At 36.8% G+C, this 24063-nt stretch overlaps 1 protein-coding gene across 1 annotated transcript in view; it reads left to right on the top strand.

The window, feature by feature from the left end:
• The window catches only part of WDR41 (WD repeat domain 41), a 23397-nt gene extending 2162 nt beyond the window's left edge, over positions 1 to 21235 (top strand). Inside the window, exons 2-13 of the mRNA XM_010286276.1 lie at positions 1144 to 1259; positions 5357 to 5405; positions 7230 to 7364; positions 7762 to 7824; positions 8336 to 8447; positions 9836 to 9898; positions 11116 to 11226; positions 12550 to 12734; positions 16116 to 16237; positions 17210 to 17298; positions 19102 to 19235; positions 21083 to 21235. Coding sequence (XP_010284578.1) covers positions 1144 to 1259; positions 5357 to 5405; positions 7230 to 7364; positions 7762 to 7824; positions 8336 to 8447; positions 9836 to 9898; positions 11116 to 11226; positions 12550 to 12734; positions 16116 to 16237; positions 17210 to 17298; positions 19102 to 19235; positions 21083 to 21235 — 1332 coding nt within the window. The remainder of the gene's footprint in view (positions 1 to 1143; positions 1260 to 5356; positions 5406 to 7229; positions 7365 to 7761; positions 7825 to 8335; positions 8448 to 9835; positions 9899 to 11115; positions 11227 to 12549; positions 12735 to 16115; positions 16238 to 17209; positions 17299 to 19101; positions 19236 to 21082) is intronic.
• Positions 21236 to 24063: the final 2828 nt, after the last annotated feature.

The raw sequence follows: 24063 nt of genomic DNA, 5'->3' as shown, positions 1-24063 counted from the left end.
TCCCTATTTATTAACTTTGTCATTCTTAACTTCTGTATTGGTACTATGATCCTATTCTTCGGAAGTAATAAAAAAGAATTCATTATTCCTGCAAGAAAACGTTGAAGTGTCTGAGGATAATATGTGTGTCTTTCACATAGGGTTACCTCTCATGTATGCTGCATGTTGTACAGTGTTCAGTAGTTGCTATTTTACAGTGTAGGTTCTGTTGAAGTCCTCAAAAAACAGACAGTCCTGGATGTAAGATAATGTTGACTGTTGCGTAAAATAAATGTAGAAGAAGGAGAGTGCTGTCACTGAGTTACTACTGAGCTATTTAGATTTTTTTATTATTATTTTAAATAATTTCTAATAGCAAGTTGTTCCAGAATGTGGAAGAACGTAAATACAAAAAAGTTGTCTTCTATTGAAACAAACTGAAGATTGAGATTAGCAGAACTATTATGCCTTGAAACTGCAATTCTATGCAGTATTTTGTTGACCCTGCCTGGTGATCAGCTTGCTCTGAGTGATTGATTGTTCTTTTAATTAATAGTCTAGTTGGGGGTAATTGCAGATGCTGTTCTGCAAAATGATTAATCATTCTTTATGTTTTTTGAAGCGGTTTGCTTTGGTATTTTGTGAATGGAGTCCCAATGGATGATTTATGTATTATTTAACAGAACAGCATTTATTCTTATTTATTCTAAATATGTCATCTTTATATAGGATTTTAAAATTGAATGGTAAATGAAAGGTATGAGAGGTTCACAGACCTCTTGGAAGTGGTGTAATTTAATGAAAAACTGAGTATGTGGTGAATTGAGCCATGAAGCTGGCTCTACCTGACAGCTCATGACTAAGCTGGGTTTTTGTCTTGGTGTATCAGTGACTAAAGCAGTACAAAATATTTTTGTTAAACAGAAAATGCTATACTGTAATTTACAATACATGCTATAAAAAGATTATTTACTTGAAAGAACAAGAAATGATCTTTTGTACTAGTTTTTATTAAGGCAAAATGATATTTCAGAAACTTAACTTCAAATATAACTATACATTCACACATGAGCCTATGTATAGATTGTTAGACATTACAAAGACCTGATGAAAGTAATTGTGTCAGTCCAAAATAAATTTCATTCCTTTTTTTATGAATTTTAGAAATCATCTGTACAGACAATTGGTGAAGAACAAATACAGAATCCTTACACGGAACTCCTTGTGTTGAAAGGTCATCAAGATATAGTACGATTTCTAGTGCAAGTGGATGATTGCAGGTATGAAATTGTATTTCAAATTGTTTCGTAGCATCCTTAGCAATACCTCAGCAAATATTTATGAAAATGTAATATTTTTAATACTCTCTTTATTTTTGGAGGGGGAGGGCAGGAAAAGCATGGAGTTGAAGAAGGCAACAGATGAATGCTCTCTTTTCTTGGTTTGTTACTACATCTGTTGGCTTCTCTTGTAACTCCACCACCATTACTTTCTCATGAAAGTGTAATTTACATTTCTTGTTACAAATTCACTTGTTTCAAAGATATGCCTTTAGCTAATTCAGCCCTTCTTTCTCAGGCTGTTCCTGGGTTGAATGTTCCCTTCTGTACATGCATACACACACTTTCTATCCATGGGGTTTTTTTCCTACTATGCAGTATTGTCTGCTTCTGTTCTCAGTGGATGCACGTGTTCTAGGTTTTTGAACTGAGGACAGCTTTTATTTAACCTTTTGGTTCTACAAAAGACTGTAGTAGACTCCTACAGACACTCTGTAGCAACTGAACATGACATTCTCTACAATATTGAATGTTGCTGTTCCTTTCTTTCCAATCTGTTGTTAAACTTTCTTCTGAAACTCTAGTGCGTATTTCAGCAACTGTAGTTGCTGAATGCAACTTTTTTTCTCAACTTCTCAAATTTTGAAACTTTATTCAGAATGGCTACTTAGTAAAATTCAACATATACCTAATCTCTGCATTGCATATCTCCTCCAATTTGATCTTGTTCAACTTGATGTACTACTTTGAAACCTGACAGTTCCTTTGTTTAAATTTTTAGCTTTGTGCACTTTTTTTGTGTATTCCTTGAAAATATGTATCTATTCTGTTCTTCGTTCCTTGTAGCTAGGTCCAACTTTATTGTGAACTCTGAGGATGGAGTTACCTAAAAACTGGAAGACTGGTTATGAAGCAGAGATGAAATCACTATATTTACCACTGTCACTTTGAAAGTGTGACTGAGAGAATGAGTTATGGTAGTTATGTCTTGGCTTCTGCCCTAGCTTTGTCTAAGTTAGCCTTGCATGTTCTCTAATTTAACTTAGTCCTGCAAGAGAGGAAATATTTATCTCCCTTAAAACCAAGGTTGTGAAGCCTTTACTCAATAATAAGTGTAGTGACTCTTGGCTGATGTGGAGAATTAAATAGAAAACCTTTAGATCTAAGAACATAATTAATAGGCAAGAGTCTCTCTGTTAAGGAGCTGTAGTAATTTATATCTTTTACGGATTAGGCACAGAAGGGGTTTTCTAATATATTAATCAATACACTATACAAGTTTAACATGGGTAAGAGTTCGGTTTATATCCTTGCAGTGTACAGCAGGTGTTTTGTGAAGGAAGGTTCCCTCCTTCCCCCATGCATGTTGTTAGGGCAGGTGGTCTCTTTCAAATTTGGAATGTCCGCAGAACCTAATTTTCTAATAGTTTTTTGTGAATTTTTTACATATATATATTTACAAGACTCCATGGAGAATTTTTAGCTTGTTAGTTTTCATTCTTAATGTCATAAATATATATATCAAAAAAGTCACATGGATTATGATAAAATTTAGTTTTCTACATTGTAGTAATCCACCAGAAGACTAATGTAGAAATATAAGAATCTTGTCTCAAAACACATAGTCAATAAATGTAGTTGGTCTTCATAGAAATATGAGAGTATTCTTGGATTGTGTGCACTGTCCAATGCAAAGAAATGTTTTACTGTTTTGGGCTTCATTGTATGGTAGCAGGTAAATGATTGAGGCTAAACTAATGATAATCAGTGTAAAAATAAAGCCTGGATGGCCACACTGAAGTTAGGTTATTAAATAGTCTATGGGTAAGGAGCAAGTTATATAGCTAGTTAATATTCTGAGAGTTTGAGGAGTCTAATAGAGTCGCTTCACTGGACAGTAATTCTAAGGTTTTATTTATCAAGACTATGGTAGTTTCTGGATTGTTAAACAGCTGATAATATTTTTCACTTGATTCTTTTCAGTAAAATTAGTATAGTTACTGAGCTTTTGAAATGTTTTTATTTAGTTTCTGCAGCTATTCCATTGTGTGCTTTTTGTCAACTATTGTAAGCCAAGCTTCACGCTTCAGGTCTTTAGATAATATCATCTTATTGAGAATTTTGCAGAAGGATTTTCTTGTTTTCTCAGTGGCTCAGCTAAAACCAGTGAGTGGAAAATCTTCTCAGATTGGTTTTTGAAGATACTAAATAAATCCTGTATAAATGTAACAGAAAGCTGGTTGGGTTTTGGTTGTTTTTTTTTTTTTTCTTCTTTTCTCGTGTACTTTTTGAACATGAAGTGAGGGTCATATTGATTGGAAGATTGCTAAAGAAGGCTAAGCCTCAGCAAGAGTCTTTCAAAAAACGGACTGAGATAAAATTGCATGTAATACTCTAGCATTTGACACATTAAACTAAACAGAGTTCATAACACATTTTAAGAATAGCTTTTTTTTGTTGCTTATTTGACCATTCCTTGCTCCTTCAGGAAACAGACAAGGTTCTAGATGATGGTGATCATGACTGGAAAAGAATCAGATGACCCATGAATCTCCACCTTGGTGAACAGAATGTAGCTGTAGGATAACTGACTACAGTATACCTTTACGTTTAAACAGGAATCCATGTTAGAAGATGAGGAGGAAAATACACAAAACAGCACTCTGGTCAACTTCTGTGTTGATGAATTACACTCATGCCATCTTTCAAACACCAGTTTTCCTCCCAGATTTTTTTTTCAAGTGGCACACAGCTCCAATATTACTCAAGAAAGGAATTGGAATTTAAAGAGTTACTACTGAATTGTGAGAGTCTCACTATTTTACGTTTTTGACATTGTGACAAAACAAGTTATAATAGAGCTAAAAGGCACCAAAAGATAAGAAATTATCAGAGGTGTGCATGGAAGGTTGTGTTTTGCTCTAATCCTTTTTAAAGAAGGGGCTTGATTGGATATAAAATAATGAAAGATAGGAAGAAAGTATAGCTTACACTTTTTTAAAAACTATAATAGAATAAAACAGGAGGATAGATGGAAGAAAGAGGGGGGAAAACCCTATGTCTTTATGCCTGAAAACTTATTATGTTAGCAATTTTCACAAACATTGCAAAGAGTCTAAAAGAAAGGACAGGTATATAGTTAATGAATACCATTCACGGGTGGTAACAGAGAAAAAAATTCAGAAGTGATGTAACCTCTCTTCTTCATTACCTTTTTGCACATAGTACAAATCTTAGTTAGTTCTCTAAATATTAACTGTTTAACCCTTGATGAAAGCTTAAAACAAAAGGAAAAAATTAGAAGGTAGGTATATTTACAAGTAGTAACTGAATTCAATTTTCTATGGAAGGTCTTGCTCCTGTTCTAAGCTTTCTCAACTCACAGTATGCCTTTACTGGGATAGCTGGGATGTGTGCTGCAGCACTGTGTAGCTGTGGTTGTGATAAGGTGCAAATGTAGGGGGATGGTTAGATATTCACCCTAGCCTAGGGAAAAAGGTTGAATTTACGTCAGACTTTGCTAATGTGAGATTAACATGCTAATATGAACCTGTTTTTCCTCATATGGTGTGCCTTCCAGCTGGATTTTTAGCAGAAGTCAAATTTAGGACCTTAAATGCACTCCCTTTGGGAGTTCTTTTAAGCCACAATAAGTATCATGGTAAATACTGGGCTCCTCTACTCCTGGGCTGAACTCAGATGAGTGGTGGTAATTTTTTAGATGTCTTGCAGTCACTTAGCTCTGACTGATACTATGTGGTTTTAGCGTTTGCTGTTATTTGGTGTGTAAGAGCTCATATTTTTAAACAAGAGAATTTGTTCTGTAATGTGGGATTCTATAATAATATTTAGTATGTATTGGAATTCTTAAGCCTTGTTCTTATATTAGAGTATAAGTGATAAACACCTATTTTAAATGTACTGGCTTCAGTTTATAAACTATAATTGGGATTTCCTGTTCTTTAAAGCCAGAGTCAGATATGTCTTGTAAATATTTTTCTATATAACTGATTACTGCTTTTCCATTACATTATACTGTATTGAAATTTTCACAGTTGTTTTTTTTTTTCCTTGTGGTTTTTTTTTTTTCATTTCAGGTTTGCATCTGCAGGAGATGATGGAATTGTATTTCTGTGGAATGCTCAGGTTAGTTTTTTGGGTTTTTTTGGAGGGGGTAGCTTGTGTGCTCTGGTGGGAGCAGAAGTTGAGGAGAGGTGTTAGAGACATCTAGTAGTGAAAAAGCAGAATAAATAAGAATTGCTGCAAGAGCTACTGTTTAAAAATGTGAAAGTGGGGGGAGTCTGTCAAATCTTAGTTTACAAAAGTGATCTAGGAAAGTTGTGTGAACCCAAGAGAGCAGTAAGTTTTTAAAATTTAGAATGTTTAGGGAAGACTAGTGATTTTTTAGGGAGATTTGAGATGAAATGATGATGTGAAAAGCAGAAGTGTATATGAACTTGTGGCTTTTGATTCTTCTTTTAAAATATGTTTGGTGTTTGCTGTAAACACTGAAATGTTAACTAGTAACTCAACAAATATATGGTAAGATCCCAATCCTGGCAAGGGTATATGTATATACATATACACTTAAGTACATTTCAGTGGCCCTATTAGCAATATCTATTTGTATTATAACTGATTAGACTAAATGGAGAGTTAACACAAAACTGTATTGGAAAGACACCAAAGCCAGTGGAGGTTAATTTCATGCAGTGCAGAAACAAGGCCTTAACTGCTTGCTATAATAAAATCTTATAACTTTTGAAAACCTTACTAAGACATTAGATTTATCATGGAAATAGCGCTCTGTAAGTATGATACCCACTGTTCTGCTCTTCTGCTCTGTGTCTTCAGATCATAGACAAAATTAAAGAGAAAAGATGAGCATTAGACCTGTGTTAAGGTGCGCTAGTATACAAGTTAGATTTTTCAATAGGAATTCTAAAAGGGAGACGCACTGTGCTAAGTTGTGAATATCAAACATTCAAATTAAGGAAGAAAGAAATTTCAGACTGTAAACAGTTTTTGAAACCTGAAATATTTGTGACATTTATGATGTCACATTACATTATCACATTATGATGATGTAATGTTAAAATATAGAAGGGAGAACTTGAAACTTTTCCTCTCTTTTGAGTAATATCAGTTAGTGCTTTGCTGTCTTAGAATTCTACAATTTGGAAAAGGAAATTATTTTTGAATATTCAAAACCATGTATGTGAGTATATATACTCAGTGTTCTGAGCAGTTTGTGAATGTAAAACTCATTTAGCGATCCAGCTTAGGAACTGAGTTTCATTTTCTACTTCTGTAGGATTTTTATTATGTTTTTGTTAAAGCAATTGTCTTGTGGGTTAAGTTTTTAAATTAAAACTACAAGTGTAGAGGAGTTTACAATTATAACTACCCTTTATTTTAATTGAATATTTAAAATGCCAGTATGCTTCTGCATGTTTGTAGCGTTTTGCCATCTAACTAAACAGAGCAGAAATAGCTGCAGTTACCTAAACAACCAACTTGGAGCTATACATAGTTCAAATACTAAATAAAGCTGTCAGGAAATTGGCAATGCTGTGTTTGCATAAATACAGGTCAAGTTTTTCTAATTGTTGAAATAAAAAAATTGCTTTTTCAAGGGAGGGTTTGTCAACAAATCTGAATTACTCTAGTATCGGGTGAGTGGCCAATATTTACATTAACATGAAATGAGCTTAATACAGAATTTAGTTCTCAAGGACTTTTAAAGGATTTTATACACTACTCCTTTACACTTCATATGTTGTTTAATTTTGGGTAAGATCTTGAAAGGTATTGAAGGTAGTAAGAAGTAAATCCATAAATTACTTTTAAAAGGGAGATTTTAGACTCTTAGAAATTCTTGCTTTTGAAAGTCACTTGGTACTTATGTCATATACTACAGTAGGTGTTTTCCAAATTTTTCTAGTAGTTTTCCATGTTTTTATTTTTCAGACTGGAGAAAAACTTTTTGAACTTCATGGACATACACACAAAATTACAGCTATAGCACCATTTTCTTCATCTTCAGAAGCACCTGATGAAAAAAAACATTTAATTTTAACAGCATCAGCTGACAGAACAGTTATTGTATCCTTAGATCTGAAGAAGATTCAAAGTTCTATGGGCTTTTTGTTGGCTTTTGCTTTTAAAGATAGCATTGAGACAGGTTGCAAGTTGTTTAAATTTATTGGCTGACAATATCCAGTAGGTATGATTGTATTACACTAGGATTTTACTAGTTATTGCTCACAAGCAGATGCAGTCCTTGCTACAAAAATGATTCCTATGGATTTATTATTAATAATAATAATAATTAATAATGATTAGCAATATTATTAATATGTCATTTTGGCCAAATACTGAAAAGACAATCAGGGTTTAGATATGCAATCTGCATACCTATTTTCCAATGTCATTTAGCTACACACAGAGTAGTTTTTTATAATATATAAAAACGTTTAGTTTTCTTAATGAATAAAGTCAGGTTTGGGACTGCACTAGTGGCAGACAGGTTCAGAAAGTGTCATGTTTCCATTCGACTGTGAAGGTAAGCTGAGGAAACCCTAGGTAAGTTTGTTGTTTTGTTGTATACAAGAATCTATTACGTATAGCTTGTGCGCCATATGGGCAGGTATGTTAAAGTGAACAGCAGTGCTTGGTTTAAGAACAGGTACGGAATGAGTGTCTGAGAAGTGGGCACAGTTCTTAATTTGTTTTTGGAGCTCTTAATACCTCAGTTTACTTTTTGAAAGGTTGTAGAACAAAGGCCATTTTATGGCTTGGTTTTGTAACTGTATTGGAAAAGGCAACATACAGTCATACTAGTTCTTGAATGTTAATAGTAGAAAAAAAATCACTGAAAAATCAGTTTTTGCATTATTGATGGAAAAATGTAACATACAGTATGTAATTAAACCTGTATTTCTCAGGAAAGTGACACCTTAATATTGTATTTCATAGTACTTACAGCTTTATCTAGCTAAAGCTCATGATCATTTCACTGAGAAATTCCCTGTAGAACTTTTGCAGGGGACATATATCTGATTTTTGTTCTGCAGTGTTTGACAGTTCTTCAAAGACTGGATGTATGGTTGTCTGGAGGGAATGATCTATGTGTTTGGAACCGAAAATTAGATCTCTTGTGTAAGACCAGTCATCTTACTGATGCAGGTAAAAATGTAAATGACTCATTATAGCTGTTAAAGTGCAAGTAAAATGGATCTGTATAATGATGCAAAACCAATTTGGCAAATTCTCTTTAATTCTAATGATAACATTATGTATTAGAGCCACTCTCTATTTTTTTAAATGTCAGACCTAATCGTTTCAGAATTAAGACTGCTTTTAATCTCCTGTGCTATGTGAATTTTAGAATATGTCAAATCTCAGTAACTGTACATTAGCTTGGACTTACAGGCCTCGACCTCGGATGCTGATTTATACGCGTTTGCTGTTATGTGGATCAGATCCTTTGGCTGTATTTCTCTGTGAACAAGCAGGAGTTTTATTATACCCAAGTAAAGCTTTGTAGTAATAGCGCAGTAAAGATTTCTTTTTATTATTAAGAATCAGTACTTTTGATGTAGAAAATGCAGGTTTTTATAGAAATGTAGCAAATGTAATGAGATCTCAATGTCAGTCATGCTTTTCTATTAATAAGCTTATATATTATCTGTCCATACAAAGAAAATGGTTTCCTATTATTGCCATACTTTACAAACATACCTATGAAACTGTGAATCGCACTGAAAGGTGTAACCAATATTTTCCTTATTTTTGTCATAGAATGGAGTAATGGTAGGCAAAACTTTCTGAATCTTTGAGGATATTAATCCTTCTTTAGGTTCAATATGAAGTATCATGCCAAATACCAGTTGGAAGTGGTGCTGTAGTGCGTAGTTTGAGGTGCTATTGAAACTTTTGTACAGGCTGTCAACACGATGTGCAGTATGGGCCTTCTTTTCCCTCCTAATCTCTTGGTTCCTTTGTGGGCAAAGAAACAGATTGCTTATTCCTTTGGGAATTTTCCCTTAATGGTGTGGCAGCACAGACTGGGGGAATTCTGTGCAGGATGAAGGCAGAGTAACAGCAAGCTGGACATTTTATCTTGTGCCCTATTCTTCAGCTACCTCTGCATGCTATTTTAGGATCATGTATGCTGTGGTAGTGTCAGTATCTAGTAACTTGGGTACTGCATATGTTTAGAGTCTCAATAATTACCACAGTGTTCTTAATATTGTCCAGCATTAGGACATAAACATCTTAACTGTATTTAAAATAAAGTTTATTGATTCCTTCAAGTTTCATCCTTCACCTCAAGTTTTACGTTCAGAATTTTGCTGGATTCAGGACCAAAACTCTTGACTACATCCATCTGAGGTGATCTGTTCACTTCCAATGCTGTTTGACTTTCACTTCAGGCAATATGCTTTTATTTTGGTAATAACTTGTAAGTGGAAGGATGATTATGAAGAACTTTATTGATAAGGAATTATTGGTTTGCTGTGTTTTCTTGTGGTCATATCCTTTTCTCCCTTACCTCCTATATTTTTCCAAAGGTATCAGTGCTTTGGTTGAATTGCCTAAAAATTGTGTTGCGGCAGCTGTTGGCAAAGAGCTAAGTGAGTATGTTGCATTTCTGTTAAATGTTCATATACCTCTATAACAGTTGCTTATCAGAGATACGTGTATAGGGCACGCTGCTGGAATTGTATAGGAAAAGTGATATTAGGGTGTGATTAACAACCTCCTTTATCCCTTATTTGTCAGAGGCAGACAATATTAGTCTCATTCAGAAATTTTGTTGAGATGTGCATGACAAAACTTTTCTATATTCTTTGTTATTGTTATTGACACCTGTCCAGATCTGATTGTGGCGATCTACACTTGTCTTTCTCAAGAAGGTCTGGAACTCATTATTCTGAGCTGTCAGATACTAGGCTTCTCTAGAGCCTCGTTATCTCAAGATCAGGAGCACGAGCTATTGCTGATCTTGTTATACTGTTCAAAGCTACAATAACACAATGCGATGGTTTCCATTGATCAATTGGAGACAGGGTTTTCTATGTACGCAAACAGTAAATCACTGGCTAGCTGTCGGTGGAGAGGCTTTTAAATAAGAGCGTTTTATAAAATTACTGAAATTTGGAAGTATGTGAAAAAATCCAGGAAAAAAAATAGAGCACTGAATCAGCAAAACAATAGACTTTGCTCAATATGATTAAACGCGTAGCTGAAAAATAGCAGCCTGATACTGTGATTGAAGAATGAGGAGCAAATTGAAAATAGTTGTCTTGTGTTTAGACTTCGGTGTACAATGTAAAGTTGCATCCGAACTTCCCACAGTTCATTTGTAGTGCCCTTGAGATACCATAAAAGAAATTCCTGGTTAAAATAAAGTCTTAATTCCTGGTGATCTTGATTGCCTTACTAGAGAATATTGCATCCTTTTGAACAATAGTTTTCAGTCAGATGAGCCCTTTAAAAAAGATGTTTTGCTTTTAGTTTACTTATCCATAAAGATGTCTAATAATTTCACTTTCTGCTTTCTGCAGCTTCTCCGTTGACTAATGACTGATTCCCTGAATTTCAGAGTTACTAGGCTGAAATCTTTTATCCTATAGTTGCTGTAGTAAGAGGCCTTAATAGTAACACTGAAATAATTTGTTCTCCTTTTTTTAGTCTTATGAGTGGTCATAAGTGGGTTGGCACATATTGTGCTGTCTTACGTATAATATGTTTTAGCTTGTGTCTTTCTGAAAATCATGTGTTTCATTTAAGCATAGCTACATTTTATTCTGAATGATAATGCTTATTTAGACAATTTCTGTCTTTGAAGTAATTTTTAGGTTGATTGCTTCTAATGATGGGTCTGAAGGTTGGGATGTCCTTGAAGTAAAACGCCTTGTTGACCATCAGGATAACATTTTGTCCTTAGTCAGTGTCAACGGTAAGAGTTGTCTTACAATGCTACTAGTTTTGTTAGTTACCAGTGGGATATTTCAACTAGTTTTTATTGGGGACCAAACTTTTAATTGGAGTGAAACTTTATAACTAGTAGATGTACCTTCCTGTGTAGCTGCCAAGGTAGTGAAATGTGAAAATATAATGCCTTTAGTCATGGATTAACAGTGAAATGAAACCAGGCAGGTTATGATGTAGAAAAGGCACAAAAGAGGCAATGTCATTGGTGGGTATGGAACTCTGGGTCTTGTTCCTGCTGGGAAAGTTTAAAATGCTACTTTTTTTCTTGTTCCTCTTGATTCTTGGAATGTACGATGCCACATCCTTTGCAGCTGTAGTCCTAAGGTAAACTGAAAGTTCTGGGTGTGTGGATGTGGGCCTGCATATACATCCGTTATGTAGAGACTCTGGAAGATGATGTGATCTCTACTGCTCATTGAGGCAATAGTGAGCTATTACCTGAAATTCTGTTTACTACAGGTACCAACCACTTCTACTTTGTTCTTGCCTGTCTTTTTTTTCATGGAGCCCAGGACAAATTATTCCATGTGTGCTAGAGAGTGTATATTTGTCCTTGGGCTTATTTGTGCCAGCCTGGTTGGCACAAAGGTGCTGTGGCACAGAGGTGACAAGGAGCTGGAAAGAAGAAAACTTGGATTCTATGGTAGTTGTTTCTGACGTTTCCTGTGGCCATTCTTTTCCCCTTTTTGATTATGAAAGGGAAACAATACTGGGTGTAAAAAGACAATATGCTACCTGCATTAAATATTGTTGAATCAGTCCCTCTCCATGTGTGATTAACAAATTCATGAGCAGCTATGTCAATCTTGCCATTAACTCATCCATTTAATTTGTGATCAGTATTTCTTTTTATGGAAAAGACATACTTTGCTGTGTCTGAGGGGTGCAGATACACCTACTTGTCCATGGAATAGAAGGGGTTTGTATGTAGGCAACAAATGAACTTTAAATATTTTCACATACTCCTGGTGGTGGTCGTTGCCTTTGCTATACTGTACTGGGCAATGTGGCCAGTTCATGTTCTCCTTCCTAGTTTTAATTTTACAAGAGAGCTCATTTCCTTTTGCTTACCTAAGCTATGCTAGGTACCAAATGAATATTTACTCAAGGGGGGTATTTTGTCCAGTCAGTTACATACTGCACATTGTATGTAGCTTCACTTGAAAATGGGCTCTCTTAACTTTCTAGGGATGTAACCTGGTGTGAAATGGATTTTTTAATATAATGTGATCTTTCTCTATGTGTTTTTTGTTTGTGGTCCTGTTTCCCCCTCCCCTCCCCCCCCCAGACTTGACTTTTGTGACAGGTTCGCATGTGGGTGAATTAATAGTTTGGGATGCACTTGACTGGACAAAGCAGGCATCTGAGTGCAACTTCTGGGACTCCTCTGTTCATCCAGATGCACAACCGGAAATAAAGTTAACCCAAAGCCCAAATGAAACTTCAGTTCAACACTTAGCATCTGGTGAGGAGGTAAAAATCCTTAAACAGAGTAAACTTCAAGTGAGCTAGCATGAACCTTACCACAGAAGGCCAGGTGTTTTGTGTTTTCAGTTTGCTTGTAACAGGAGAGGCTTCTTTAAAATGTGCGCTGCTATTTTTATACAGTCAACAGTTTTTATGTAAAATTTTTATCATTGAGATAACTGAAAGTTATAATGTGTTGATGGTATGGGAACTAACATAATGGACTGTCACAACAGCATTTCTTTTTGACTGATAATTTATTAGTTGTTCACAGTACCACCAGAGAAAAACATAGGTGTGTGTTTTGATGGCATACATCTTTCATTCCATGGTTCTAGAAATGTAGTTTCCACAGTAATGCACCTGTTGAACACTTACAGCTGAGGGTACTATGAAATTAATTAAAGAACCAGCATACGTCAATGCTTAGTAGTAAATAAATATTGCTGCTTCTGTTCAGATGGGCTATGCTTAATTGTAAGAAGCACACATGTGGGTCCAAAATGTCATCATGCTTTTGGAGATTGCCAAAGAGTTCATGGTCAGAATACTTGGGCAGAACTCAGTTCAGGAAACACTAAAAATCCTCAGATTGTTGTTTACTTTTGTGAAGTGTTACCAAGTGTTAGTGGCAAAACAAAAGATGTTTCATAGTTGGTGTACAGTGGGATTCTGTTTTGGGGCCTGTAGATCCACTGCTGGGGAATGATTAAGAAAGGGATTTCTGGAAATGGATTCAGAGATACGAGCTATAACAGAGTAAAAGCTGTGGAAATGCCTGAATGTAGTCTGAGGGCCAACTAGTCACCCAACGCGCTTGTCTGTGGAAAATGCATTCCTAAAACACTGGAGAGAGAAACGCTGAGGGGGGAGGGGTTTGGAAGTTCTAGAAGGAGTTTTGGTTTCATAACATTCTGACTCCCTGCTTGAAAGCTACACAAGATGTGTTTCAAGGGAGTGTCACAGTTTAATCCCAGCCAGCAGCTAACAACTGTGCAGCCTGTCTCACTCACTCCTCTCCCCACCTCCTCCATTCGGTGGGATGGGGAGGACAATCAAAAAGGAAAAGGTAAAACTTATGGGTTGGGATAAAGACAGTTTAATGGGACAGCAAGGGGAAAAAAAAAAGATAAAAGAATACAGAAAGTAACTGATGCATAATACACTTGCTTGCCACCTGCTGACTGATGCCCAGCCAGTTCCCAAACTGCAGTGCCCCCAGCCAAGTCCCCTCAATTTGTATGTTGAGCATGACATCATAAGGTATGGAATACCCCTTTGGCTACTTTGGGGCAGCTGTCCTGGCTGTGCCCCCTCCCAGCTTCTTGCTGGCAGGGCATGAGAAGCCAAAAAGTCCTTGACTGCATAAGCACTACTTAACACACTGATGGTTTTAGTTGTTGCTATCAAGGTTATCCTCTTACTAAATCCAAAACAGCACTATACCAGCTACTAGGAAGAAAATTAACTCTATCCCAGCTGAAACCAGGACAGTGTGGGGGAAAGAATATTGGGAAGTTCAGAAATAGTTAAAATACTGAATGTGGAATCTGAGGTTGCAGAGGACTTTCTGCCATTCATGGAACTGAACTAAACACATTCTGCCGCATTTTATTTATTGTGAGACTTTTGAATGGTGGGAAGAAAAGTTGATTCTAGTGTTACATTCTGAAATAGAAGGTGCTTTTAGGGCAGAACTGTCTGTATTGTAAAGTTCCTGCTTAGAAAGTGGTGAAGAAATGTATTCCTATAATGAATTACTTCGTTACCTATGTTACCTTTGTTACCTGCTATCTAAAAGCAGAACACTGTTCTTCATGGTTAAAAAAAAAAAAAAAAAAATTGGTGTTTTTTCTGTTAGGAACTTTGTCAGTAGGCTTGGTAGTTAGGTAGTTGGAGAAGATATACTTGTCTAGTTTGACACTGAGCTTGTGGGCAAAACATCATTCAGAAACAAATGGGATGGTAAAGGTTTGACAATACAAGGAAACAGTGCTAAGGAGTGCATCTGCTGTCCCGATACGTGTGTGTATGTGTTTAACTTGCCTATTAAGACAGGTGTACAATTTATGCTTCATCATTTGTTATTTTGCTGGGGTTTGAGATGACCAGGGTTTTGCTGGGGCTTGTGTGAAGAGCATCTTTTGCAAAGTTATAAGAATATATGAAACTCAAGAGCCTGTCTTAATGTGGAAGATTGTGAGGAAGAAAAGGCTGAGGTATAGGAGTGCAAAAGTTATGTGGAAGGCCATTGAACTGAGCCTCATATAAAAATGGACTCAGCGTTTTCCTCTTGATTTGGCAGAGTGCTATCAGAAATCTGAGCTTAGTTTCAGATATATTGGGGCTCTCACCACAGATGTGCATAAGAAAGAAAACAAAACACCTACAAAACCCAACAAAAACCTGGACAAAGAGTTTTGAACAGTGTCAAAACGCTGTTGATATATAGGACGTCTTAGTCTATCTTGGTCAAAGACACTGGGTTACCAGTTTTAGAAAATGTTGATAAGTGTGTGGTGTGAATTGCTTATGAGATGTTAATGTTTGGGCTGTGTGGATGGAAGCAGGCCATTCAGGGAAAAGATCCAGTATACCATCACCTAAACAAGGTATGTTCAAAAACTCAAGTATGTACTGAATGGCAGCATTTTGCACTCCCTTGTTTGGTATGAAATATTTATTGTGTCTACCTACACATGAGTGTACATTTGTCCTCTGTAAAACTATTACATGTCATGAGAGTGTCCAGGTCCAATGATCTGTAAACTATTTGTAGCTTCTTACGGCTGTGATGGTTATGAGATGGAATCCCTGCACTTTCCTGAAGAAGAGCATTGAAAGTAAGATAGTTCCAGATTTTTGCAGTATTGTGAAATACCTTTCTGTGAGAGAGTTCCTTTTCTACATTGAGTAGAGCCCAAATGCTTGAGCAAGACCTTTTTGTGCAGCTTCAGTTAAATTAAAAAAAAAATTGCAAAAATGCAGAACAACTTCCTGTATTTTCAGGCTTCCTTGATAAAGGAAGAGTTTGTTGAACACAGAGCATTATTTTAGTGTAAGAACTGTGAATGTTTAATTGCAGAAATGTGTTGATTTGTTTGGTATCCTTGGTTTCCGCTTAGACTGTAAGGTACGGGATGAAAATACAGAAATGAAACAACTGCTTAGAGTGTAGGAGGGTATCTCTCACTTCGTCCAAAAAGTCTATTTTTTTTCTATAACTGGCTGATTTTGTATGTTTGGGATAAAATATTAACACAAGGACAGAAACAAGATAGATAATATGAGCTAGATGACATCATAGTACTGCTGGAAATCCATTACATGCAGGCTGATCTTTCAGTGTCTGTTTCTCTAAGTTGTTCCATTGAATTTTCTTTCCAGTGTGTGTTTGCTGCTGTTGGGAAAGGCATATACGTATATAATCTTCAAATGAAGCGTGTGATTGCCTGCCAGAGAACTGCTCACGATTCCTCTGTACTGCACATTGAGAAGCTTCCAAACAGGTACAAGTCATGGTACATTTTTGTTAATGCAGTAAAGAAATGCACGACTTGGGTGGCTAGAGACAGTCTGCAAAGCTACATCTAATTTCTAGGGCAGGGACTTGATCATTACTTTGATCTACTTTTATTAGATAGAGCTTGTTGATCTGATTTTTGAAAATGCATCATTGTAATTCAATGTGAAATAACTGTAGTCAAGTATGCTTGATACACAGGCTCAGAGTAAAATACCTTGGCTGTTTTCAAAATCAGACTTGATAAAGCACTGCTGTCTACATTGCGAAAATACAGCTTGATGGCCGTTTACTTCTATAAAGCAAAGGCCTATGGCATATTCATAGATATTTTTCACTAAGTATTTCATTACAATTGAGATGTTTTAACAAAAAAATAGAACTTTGTTCATTAGTGCTGAATTTCTAGACGGAATTTAGACAGCTGGGTTGGACAATTTGCTGTGTAAATATAATCTAATATTTGTGTTGTTAGATTCTTTTTATACTCTTGTTCAAAAGAGCAAAAGTCTGTCAGAAGATAAGAATTAGGGCCTTGATCTTGTAAATGCATGTGCTGTTCTAAACATGCAATGAAAAAGAGTATCTTCTGTTCTGTTATTTTTTCGTAAGAAAAAATATATTTTTGCTTAATAAAGGTAAGCATACGGAAGCCAGTTTGTGCAACTGTGTTTGCAGAGTCTAGACTTGTTATTTTTTGTTTTACAGAGTGGTATGCTTTCAAAATGGGATTGAGAATTTGTATTTTTTTCCACCTATTTTGCAAGTCCATTATAGTTTGTCCTGCTATAGGTGCACCTTCTTTTGTATGGAACACCTGGTTGTCTAGCTACATTTGAGAGCTCTAGCAAACTTGTGTAGAACCTGAGGCACTTGCTGTGTCTTTTATAGAAACGTCACAAGGTGACTTAAGCAGGTAAGCATCCATGCTGGTGTTGCTAGTCAACTGTTTTTACAGGCAGCTGATCTCCTGTTCTGAAGACGGCAGCGTGCGCATTTGGGAGCTCCGAGAAAAGCAGCAGCTGCCAGCTGAACCGGTTCCAACAGGTTTGCTAGTAGTGGGGGGTGAAAAGAACATTTTAAAAAGGGTAATGGGAAACCCAGTATACACCATATAGGGGCATACAGGCATTGTAAGAAGAGATAATGCCTTGTGTTCAACCAACTGATAAAAGGTGTGGGAGAGAAACAGAATAAGACAAGGGTATACAAGCCCTCCAATATCTGGTATGGGAACTTAGAAGGTCCAAGTGAAGCAGTTCTCTGTCATAAAGCTTATTTAGAGTTTACAGTTGTATCAGCTGGTTTAACAAAAATGATGACCTCTCCTGGCAAACCTTGATCCACATCTCCTTGTACTGATAGCGCCAGATCCTCTACCATGCAAGAGTAAATAGTTGCAGGACCTTGTGAAGAAGGCTAATAAGCAGCTTGCAGATGAGCAGCTGGCACAAGAAAATGCATTTTCCCCACCTCCTCCTTGAACTTGGAATGACATTGGGACTTACTTTGAGGCTGCACCCAACCTCATTTACATACTACCTCTGGGTGCCACAGTGTTCTGGGCTAGTGCTGTAGTTGCTAGTGTTTTAGGAAGCATTTTCTCCAAGTGCAGACATTGCCTGTGTAGTACTTGCTGCTCTTTGACCAGGCCAGCAGCTTCCCTGGGCACTGGTAGTTGTGGTGTTGGACAGGTGTTGGACAATATAATTATTTTTATGGACTGGGAACAGTAATGAACTGTTACCCTTTCTTGTAGGATTTTTTTTTTTTTAGATCAAGAAAATTATTCACAGCTTGAATTATCTAGTCTACTTGGCTGTTCACTTGATGATGCTAATTTTAGCAAATAACTTTTTGCTGCATTGGTTAATTTAGAAACACTTTTTCAGGAATGTTCTGTCTTCAGTATTGCTGGTGGCAGCTGGTCTACACAGTTATACTTTTTATTCTGACAAGTGGAATTTGGTTTCACATTGGAAATCTATAACTTATATAATCGGAGACACTTGAAAGAAGCCATATGCAATAGTGAGATAGGTGGACTCTGTTTTTATTCTAAGGAATCCCTGGAGTAGTTGTTTATCTCTTCAGTTATCTCCCTTGCACCCGGGCCATGGTCTAGCACACTTACTTTGTGTGCTGATGGGGCTGAGGGAAGGGTCAGGAAGAAAGTCTGAACTGCATTGTGTACAGAACCCAACTTTTTTACTTCTGTCAGTATTACTACACAGTTCTTCTGGTGGCTGCAGCACAGATGTGTATTTTCTTGCTATCTAAATGGAACATGTGGAGTACTGTCTTTACACTCGAGTTTGGCTGATAATTTTAAATCTGAAGGAGAAAGCCAGTGGACAGTTTAAAAACAGGCAGTTGGGCATGAGTTGCTTAACTACCTGTATGCCAGCACTCTAATGTGTTAGTGCAGGACACACAGTGGACAGAATGGCACTTCATTTCTCTCTTCTTTGCACAAGTAACAGTTTAGGAGGACAGAGCAAAGGTAAACATCACTGCTCTGCATCTACCTTTGCTGTTCAGTTAGTTCATTTAGGTCATCCTCAGATTTCTTGCTAAATCTGTATATTGTCTCATCCAGGTGAATAATTCAACATGTTTGCTAAATTACATCCAGTAAGGACAAAAGACAAAGTAGCTTGTTTCCTTCCCCGCTTAAGATGAGTAATCCAGATGTAGAAATGCTGTGCACTACAATACTTCTGTCATTTTGCCATGCAGACTGTCCTACTTTTAGATTCTAAGTGACTCCTGTAGTTTTCTCTTTAGCTAGAGGAAATAAATTGCATTTGTGACTTTTGCCAATTTTTTTTTTTTTTAAATGTCCTGCAGGGTTTTTCAGCATGTGGGGATTTGGAAGGGCAAACAAGCAGGCAAACCAAGCTACTAAGAAGATGCAGGAGAATACACCTATGTATTTCTTGGAGCTGGTTGGTGATTTGATTGGTCATTCATCAGCTGTGCAGGTAGGTCAGCTTTAGTAAGAACAAGAAAAAGTGAATTTCACTTACTAATGTAATTTTGTCAGTGTTTTTTAGACAGCTGAAACTTTCAGTTGTCTGTCGCTCGAAGCTGGGAACACATTGATTGTGTAGTATGTTTAGTGTGCTGTTGAAAACAATAGTACATACTGAGTTAAAGTTCTGATGAGAACTCCAACACTCACTGATGCCTGAGGATTGCGTGTGCAGATATATACATACATGCTACAGATAATCAGGTGGGGTATTGGGTTTCTTTATAGACTGCAAACAATACAGCTGGGAACTGTGTGTTTGTTCCAGATTTCATCTTAAGTTCGCAATCTAAACAAGGGTTCATGTAAAACAAAACCCATCCAGGAATTCCTTAGCCCTCTGTGCTGTGAGACTTAAGGAGGTCTTTTAATTTTAGATTGGGTACTATTCTGTGCTTCTCTCTACCTAATAGAGTATGTTTTTGTTTTAAATGGTGTTTTCCCTCCACACCTTTTAATGTTTGACAAACCTATTGGACTAACAAATCATGTTCTTACAGTGGACTTCGGGGGAAGGGCAGGTAGAGAGAAGTGGTGTGGTTCTGGACTAGTTTTTCCTCACAAGAGTTTATGAGACTGACTAGATTTCAGAACTGCTACTGCCAAAAGCTGACAGCTGTTCACTAATGGCTAAGGTGATCCTTTCTGCCACAGGGATTTCTGCAAGGCTTTCTGCCCTTCTCTACCATCTTTCTGTCTGAAAAACTGTTGAGAGAGACCCTATTATAAGTATGGAAAGTCTTATGAAATCTAAGAAAAGAGGACATAGTGTGTAGTTCAGCAAGAGGCACAGCAAAGAAGGTGAGAGGCACATGTTGGGTCTTTACTGGGATGCTGCAGAGCCACGGGGTGAGATGATGGTAGATGTGACTTCCTGGAACGTTCTTTATATGGAAAATTCCATTTTTAAACTCTGCTCAGACTGGAGCAATTGAGGCTGGAAACGTTGACTGGTGATGAATGTGGTGGTCAGAGATGTGGGCTTGGTCAGAGTATTTCTACTGGAACAGTGTTGCTACTAAGTGGCTATTCCCCGAGCATGTAGGCTGTAGCACAGTCTTTGGCCTGAATGCTTCCCCTAGGCAGAACACTTCAAGAAGTTGAAGTCAGGACACTGCAGGCATGCCATAGTGGCATGACGTGACCTGGTTCCATTGGCTCTTGTGTTGAACTGCAATTAGTGGCTAATTGTAGGCAGCACTGTGGAGGTCTCTGAAGTCAGGGATGACTACATGACTTGTCAGCTTCATTGCTCTTGCAAAGTCTCTCCACTGCTGCTGTACTCTTCTGTGTCACAGTTCTTGCTGGTTTGGCTTCCTCTGTGTGACCAGGCACATGCTGATGTCTGTCACAATTGTTTACTCTTTGATCTTTCCAGGCCTGATGATGGTAGCCTGTGGTTTTGTGTGGGCAGGGGACAGTGTACCCGAGTGAAAAGAACAGTGGCTTCTATTCCTAAGAAACCAGGAGATCAGAGTTCATGCAGGTCACTCTTCTACTGCTGACTTGGAACAAGTTTCTTCAATATACTGTACCTTAGCTTCCCTATGTGTAAGGCTTTACTGCTTTTTCTAAACTGAGATCTTTCAGTGTGAAGAGTGTTTAAAGAGTTGTTTTCATGTAGGCATTTTATGACATCTCAAACATATAGAAAGTATACATTGTAATTTTGCATACCTATGTTCAAGCAGAACCATTTCAGACACATGTATTTGTTCAGTCCAGCTGTGCACTGAACATTTAAGCAAGCTGACAATCTCATGTGAGCTCATGGTAATAGCAGTGGTTTCATTGCAGATGTTCCTGTACTTCGGTGAACTGGGACTGGCTACCTGCTCTGCTGACCACCTTATTATTTTGTGGAAGGATGGTGAACGAGAATCTAGACTCCGCAGTTTAACACTGTTTCAAAAATTGGCACAAAATGGTGATTTGCAGCTCAAATTTTAAATTGCTCCAATACAGGCTACATATGTATAAACAGGATGTTTGTTAAAGGTGAGCATAAAGGAAAGTCTGAGCTACTGGGAATGTGTCTACCAGTAAGGTTTACACTTAATGTCATGTATTATATTGGAATTTTTATTAGTTGCTACTACGCATTCTTAAAGGAGAATTTTGCATGTTGAAACTCACTTGGCTTACTGTCAGCAGAAATGGTGTTCTCTTGAAAGACTGAAGATAATGAAGACTCATTAAATGTTTCTAATAATATTCTTAATGTTTAAAAATATCATGGGTGGATGTTAAAATTAAGATTTGTGAAAATCCTTAGATGGATCATTAACTAAAGCAGTTGGGGGCATTCCACAGTGTTACATGCAGAAAAGAGGCACAGAAAAAAATCTGAGGCTTCCTGCTTTATGTAACTTATTTCTCGAAGCTGAACTTTCGTCACTGATGGCTCAGATTTATGTATCTATAAAAAACACCCAAAGAACCAGTTTTCAAGTAGAATTTTTGCATTTGAAGTTACTATCCTGCACCAAGGGTAAGAGCAAGAAAGATAAGTAGGCAGTACCAGTTTGTCAGGTTTTAATTTTTTGCAAAGCAAGATGTATAGATACTTCCTGCTTGCAGCAGCTACAGTTTTACTGTGGGTTAACCTACACTATGAGAGTTTATACAGCACCATTAGCATGTCTAGCATGAAGTATGATTGGTTTAGATCAGTCTTTCCGTAGTGTGTTCATCAAATTAATTTGTATCTAATAAAAAGCACTGGCCTTACCATGGATTTTCAGGATGTACAATACTTTCTTAAGCAGTCGCAGTTGATGTGTTCAATACTAGCAAAACACTGCTGCCAGATGAATACTAAATTCTCAGCTGAAGTTCGACTGCAGAGAAATCTGCACCAAGTTTGTAAGGATAAATAGTATTGTAGAGTTTAAAACTAAAAAGCTTCTAATTACATAATGCCTTTTTCAAATCTGAGATAGCAGTAGTAATCTGCAAGCTAAAGGAGAGTAGGAAAAAAACCTCAAACTAAAACAAAAACCCCAAACCAAAACAACAAAAACACAAAAGCAAAACCAAAACCCAACAAAAGTTAAACCCAGAACTGATACAAAGAAAGTGGGAAGATGGAAGAGTCAGTCTGCATTGTTTCAGCTTGTCTTCATCAGCAAGGGTTGCATTTTTGGAGAGATCAGTTTCTCTTTGGCTCTTTTTTTCCTTTTTTCAATTGAGAAATAACAGTTTAGTTCTGTATAAAGTATGTGTTTACACATTGTTACTAAAACTTTACAGCTAAAGCTTATAAAACTTAGGGGTTTTTTTGGGAGGCTGCTGCTATGATCGGTTACAACTAGAGAGAAGGAACATCATCTTTTTATTCTTTCTTCTGCCTATACAATTGAGAACAACTATTTCATTTTTATGTGACTGCTTTTAAGTGAATACTTGGTAGAGAAACAGACCTATTTAACTGAACTGTTCTAGTCACAAAACTCACTGTACATTTTGCAGGGATGTAATTCAGCCTTAAATAGTCCTACATGCATGTATACATATTTGTATCTGTCAAGTCCCATTGTTCTCAGATACACTCTGTTGGTAATAGATGTCCCAAGGATCTCTTCCTTTAAAGGTGGTTGAGTTGAAAGTATTAAATTGAGTCCTTTTTTTACAAATGAACTTTGAGCATAACAGTGAACACAGTAAGGCTATACTAGCCCACTCTCATTAAATAAGAGTTTGTCACTTGCTGTTAAGAAGTGCGGTGAGCAGAATCAGGGTGAACCAATTAGAATTTTACTTCCACCTTGTGTCCTTTTAAATTTCTTTTTCCACATCCCAGTTAATGCAGAATTCCATACGTTCACATCATGAAAATAAGTATCTTTATCAGACCTACCCTTAATACTTGTACAACTTTGAGGCAGCTGTTTTTAAGTATCTGTGCACTGACAATCACATAAAACAAGCAGCTGTTAGTCAATGGGACAGGTTGGAGTCTAGGAGATCTGGCACAACTGGCACATGACAATTAATCTATACTGATTTCTTTTGCTCTCGGAGAAGACATCTCTCCACACAAATTACTTTTTTGCTTAGTCTCTGGTTGTGGGAAGAAACACAGGATCTTGCAACAAATATACTGATTCCACATTAGCGCCTTAACTCGTGAACCAGAACTGAGGCTGAACTTTATTTCTTAGGTTCCTTCCACCATTCACATTTGCTTCCTTGTGACAGAATTGTGACAAAAAAAATGAATTGAAATGTTTTACGTGGATGTGGTCTACATTGCTGCTGTATTTAACAAATTAAGATGGCAAAACTTTGAATCTTGTGAAATTCTTCTCTAATGCAAGCTTCAGTGAGCATTCAGTCATCAGAATAGTTAAGGTACAACCACCGAGAGCACTAGTTCTAAATAAATGAATGGTAACAGCAAGCAGTTTACAGTGTAAAAAAAATCCAGAAGTTCAACTTATCTGAATAAAAATCCATGAAGAATGTTGCAATATATAATAAAGAGAATGAATAAACATATTTCACCAGAAACACCATTCTTCAAATATACACAATGCAGCATTTTAATACACAGCAACCTGCCTTAGCTATGACAAAAGTAAGGTTCTATTACAATTCTAGCAAAAATATAGCTTATATACATTTCTCTGCACGTACATTTTTGAATGTTTCCTTTTGTTTTCAGAACTTGGTACAAAACATACAAAAAAGGTTGGCACATTATGTAAGCTACCTGCAGTAAACAACAAGCATTGTTACTTTTCTTCCATAGCAATCTAAATTTCTTCCCCGCTCCC

This window comes from Phaethon lepturus, unplaced genomic scaffold, assembly GCF_000687285.1.
Source record: "Phaethon lepturus isolate BGI_N335 unplaced genomic scaffold, ASM68728v1 scaffold5334, whole genome shotgun sequence".
NCBI classification, from domain to species: Eukaryota; Metazoa; Chordata; class Aves; order Phaethontiformes; family Phaethontidae; genus Phaethon; species Phaethon lepturus.
Note: the sequence above shows the minus strand (reverse complement) of the source record. Positions and strands in the feature narration are given on the sequence as shown.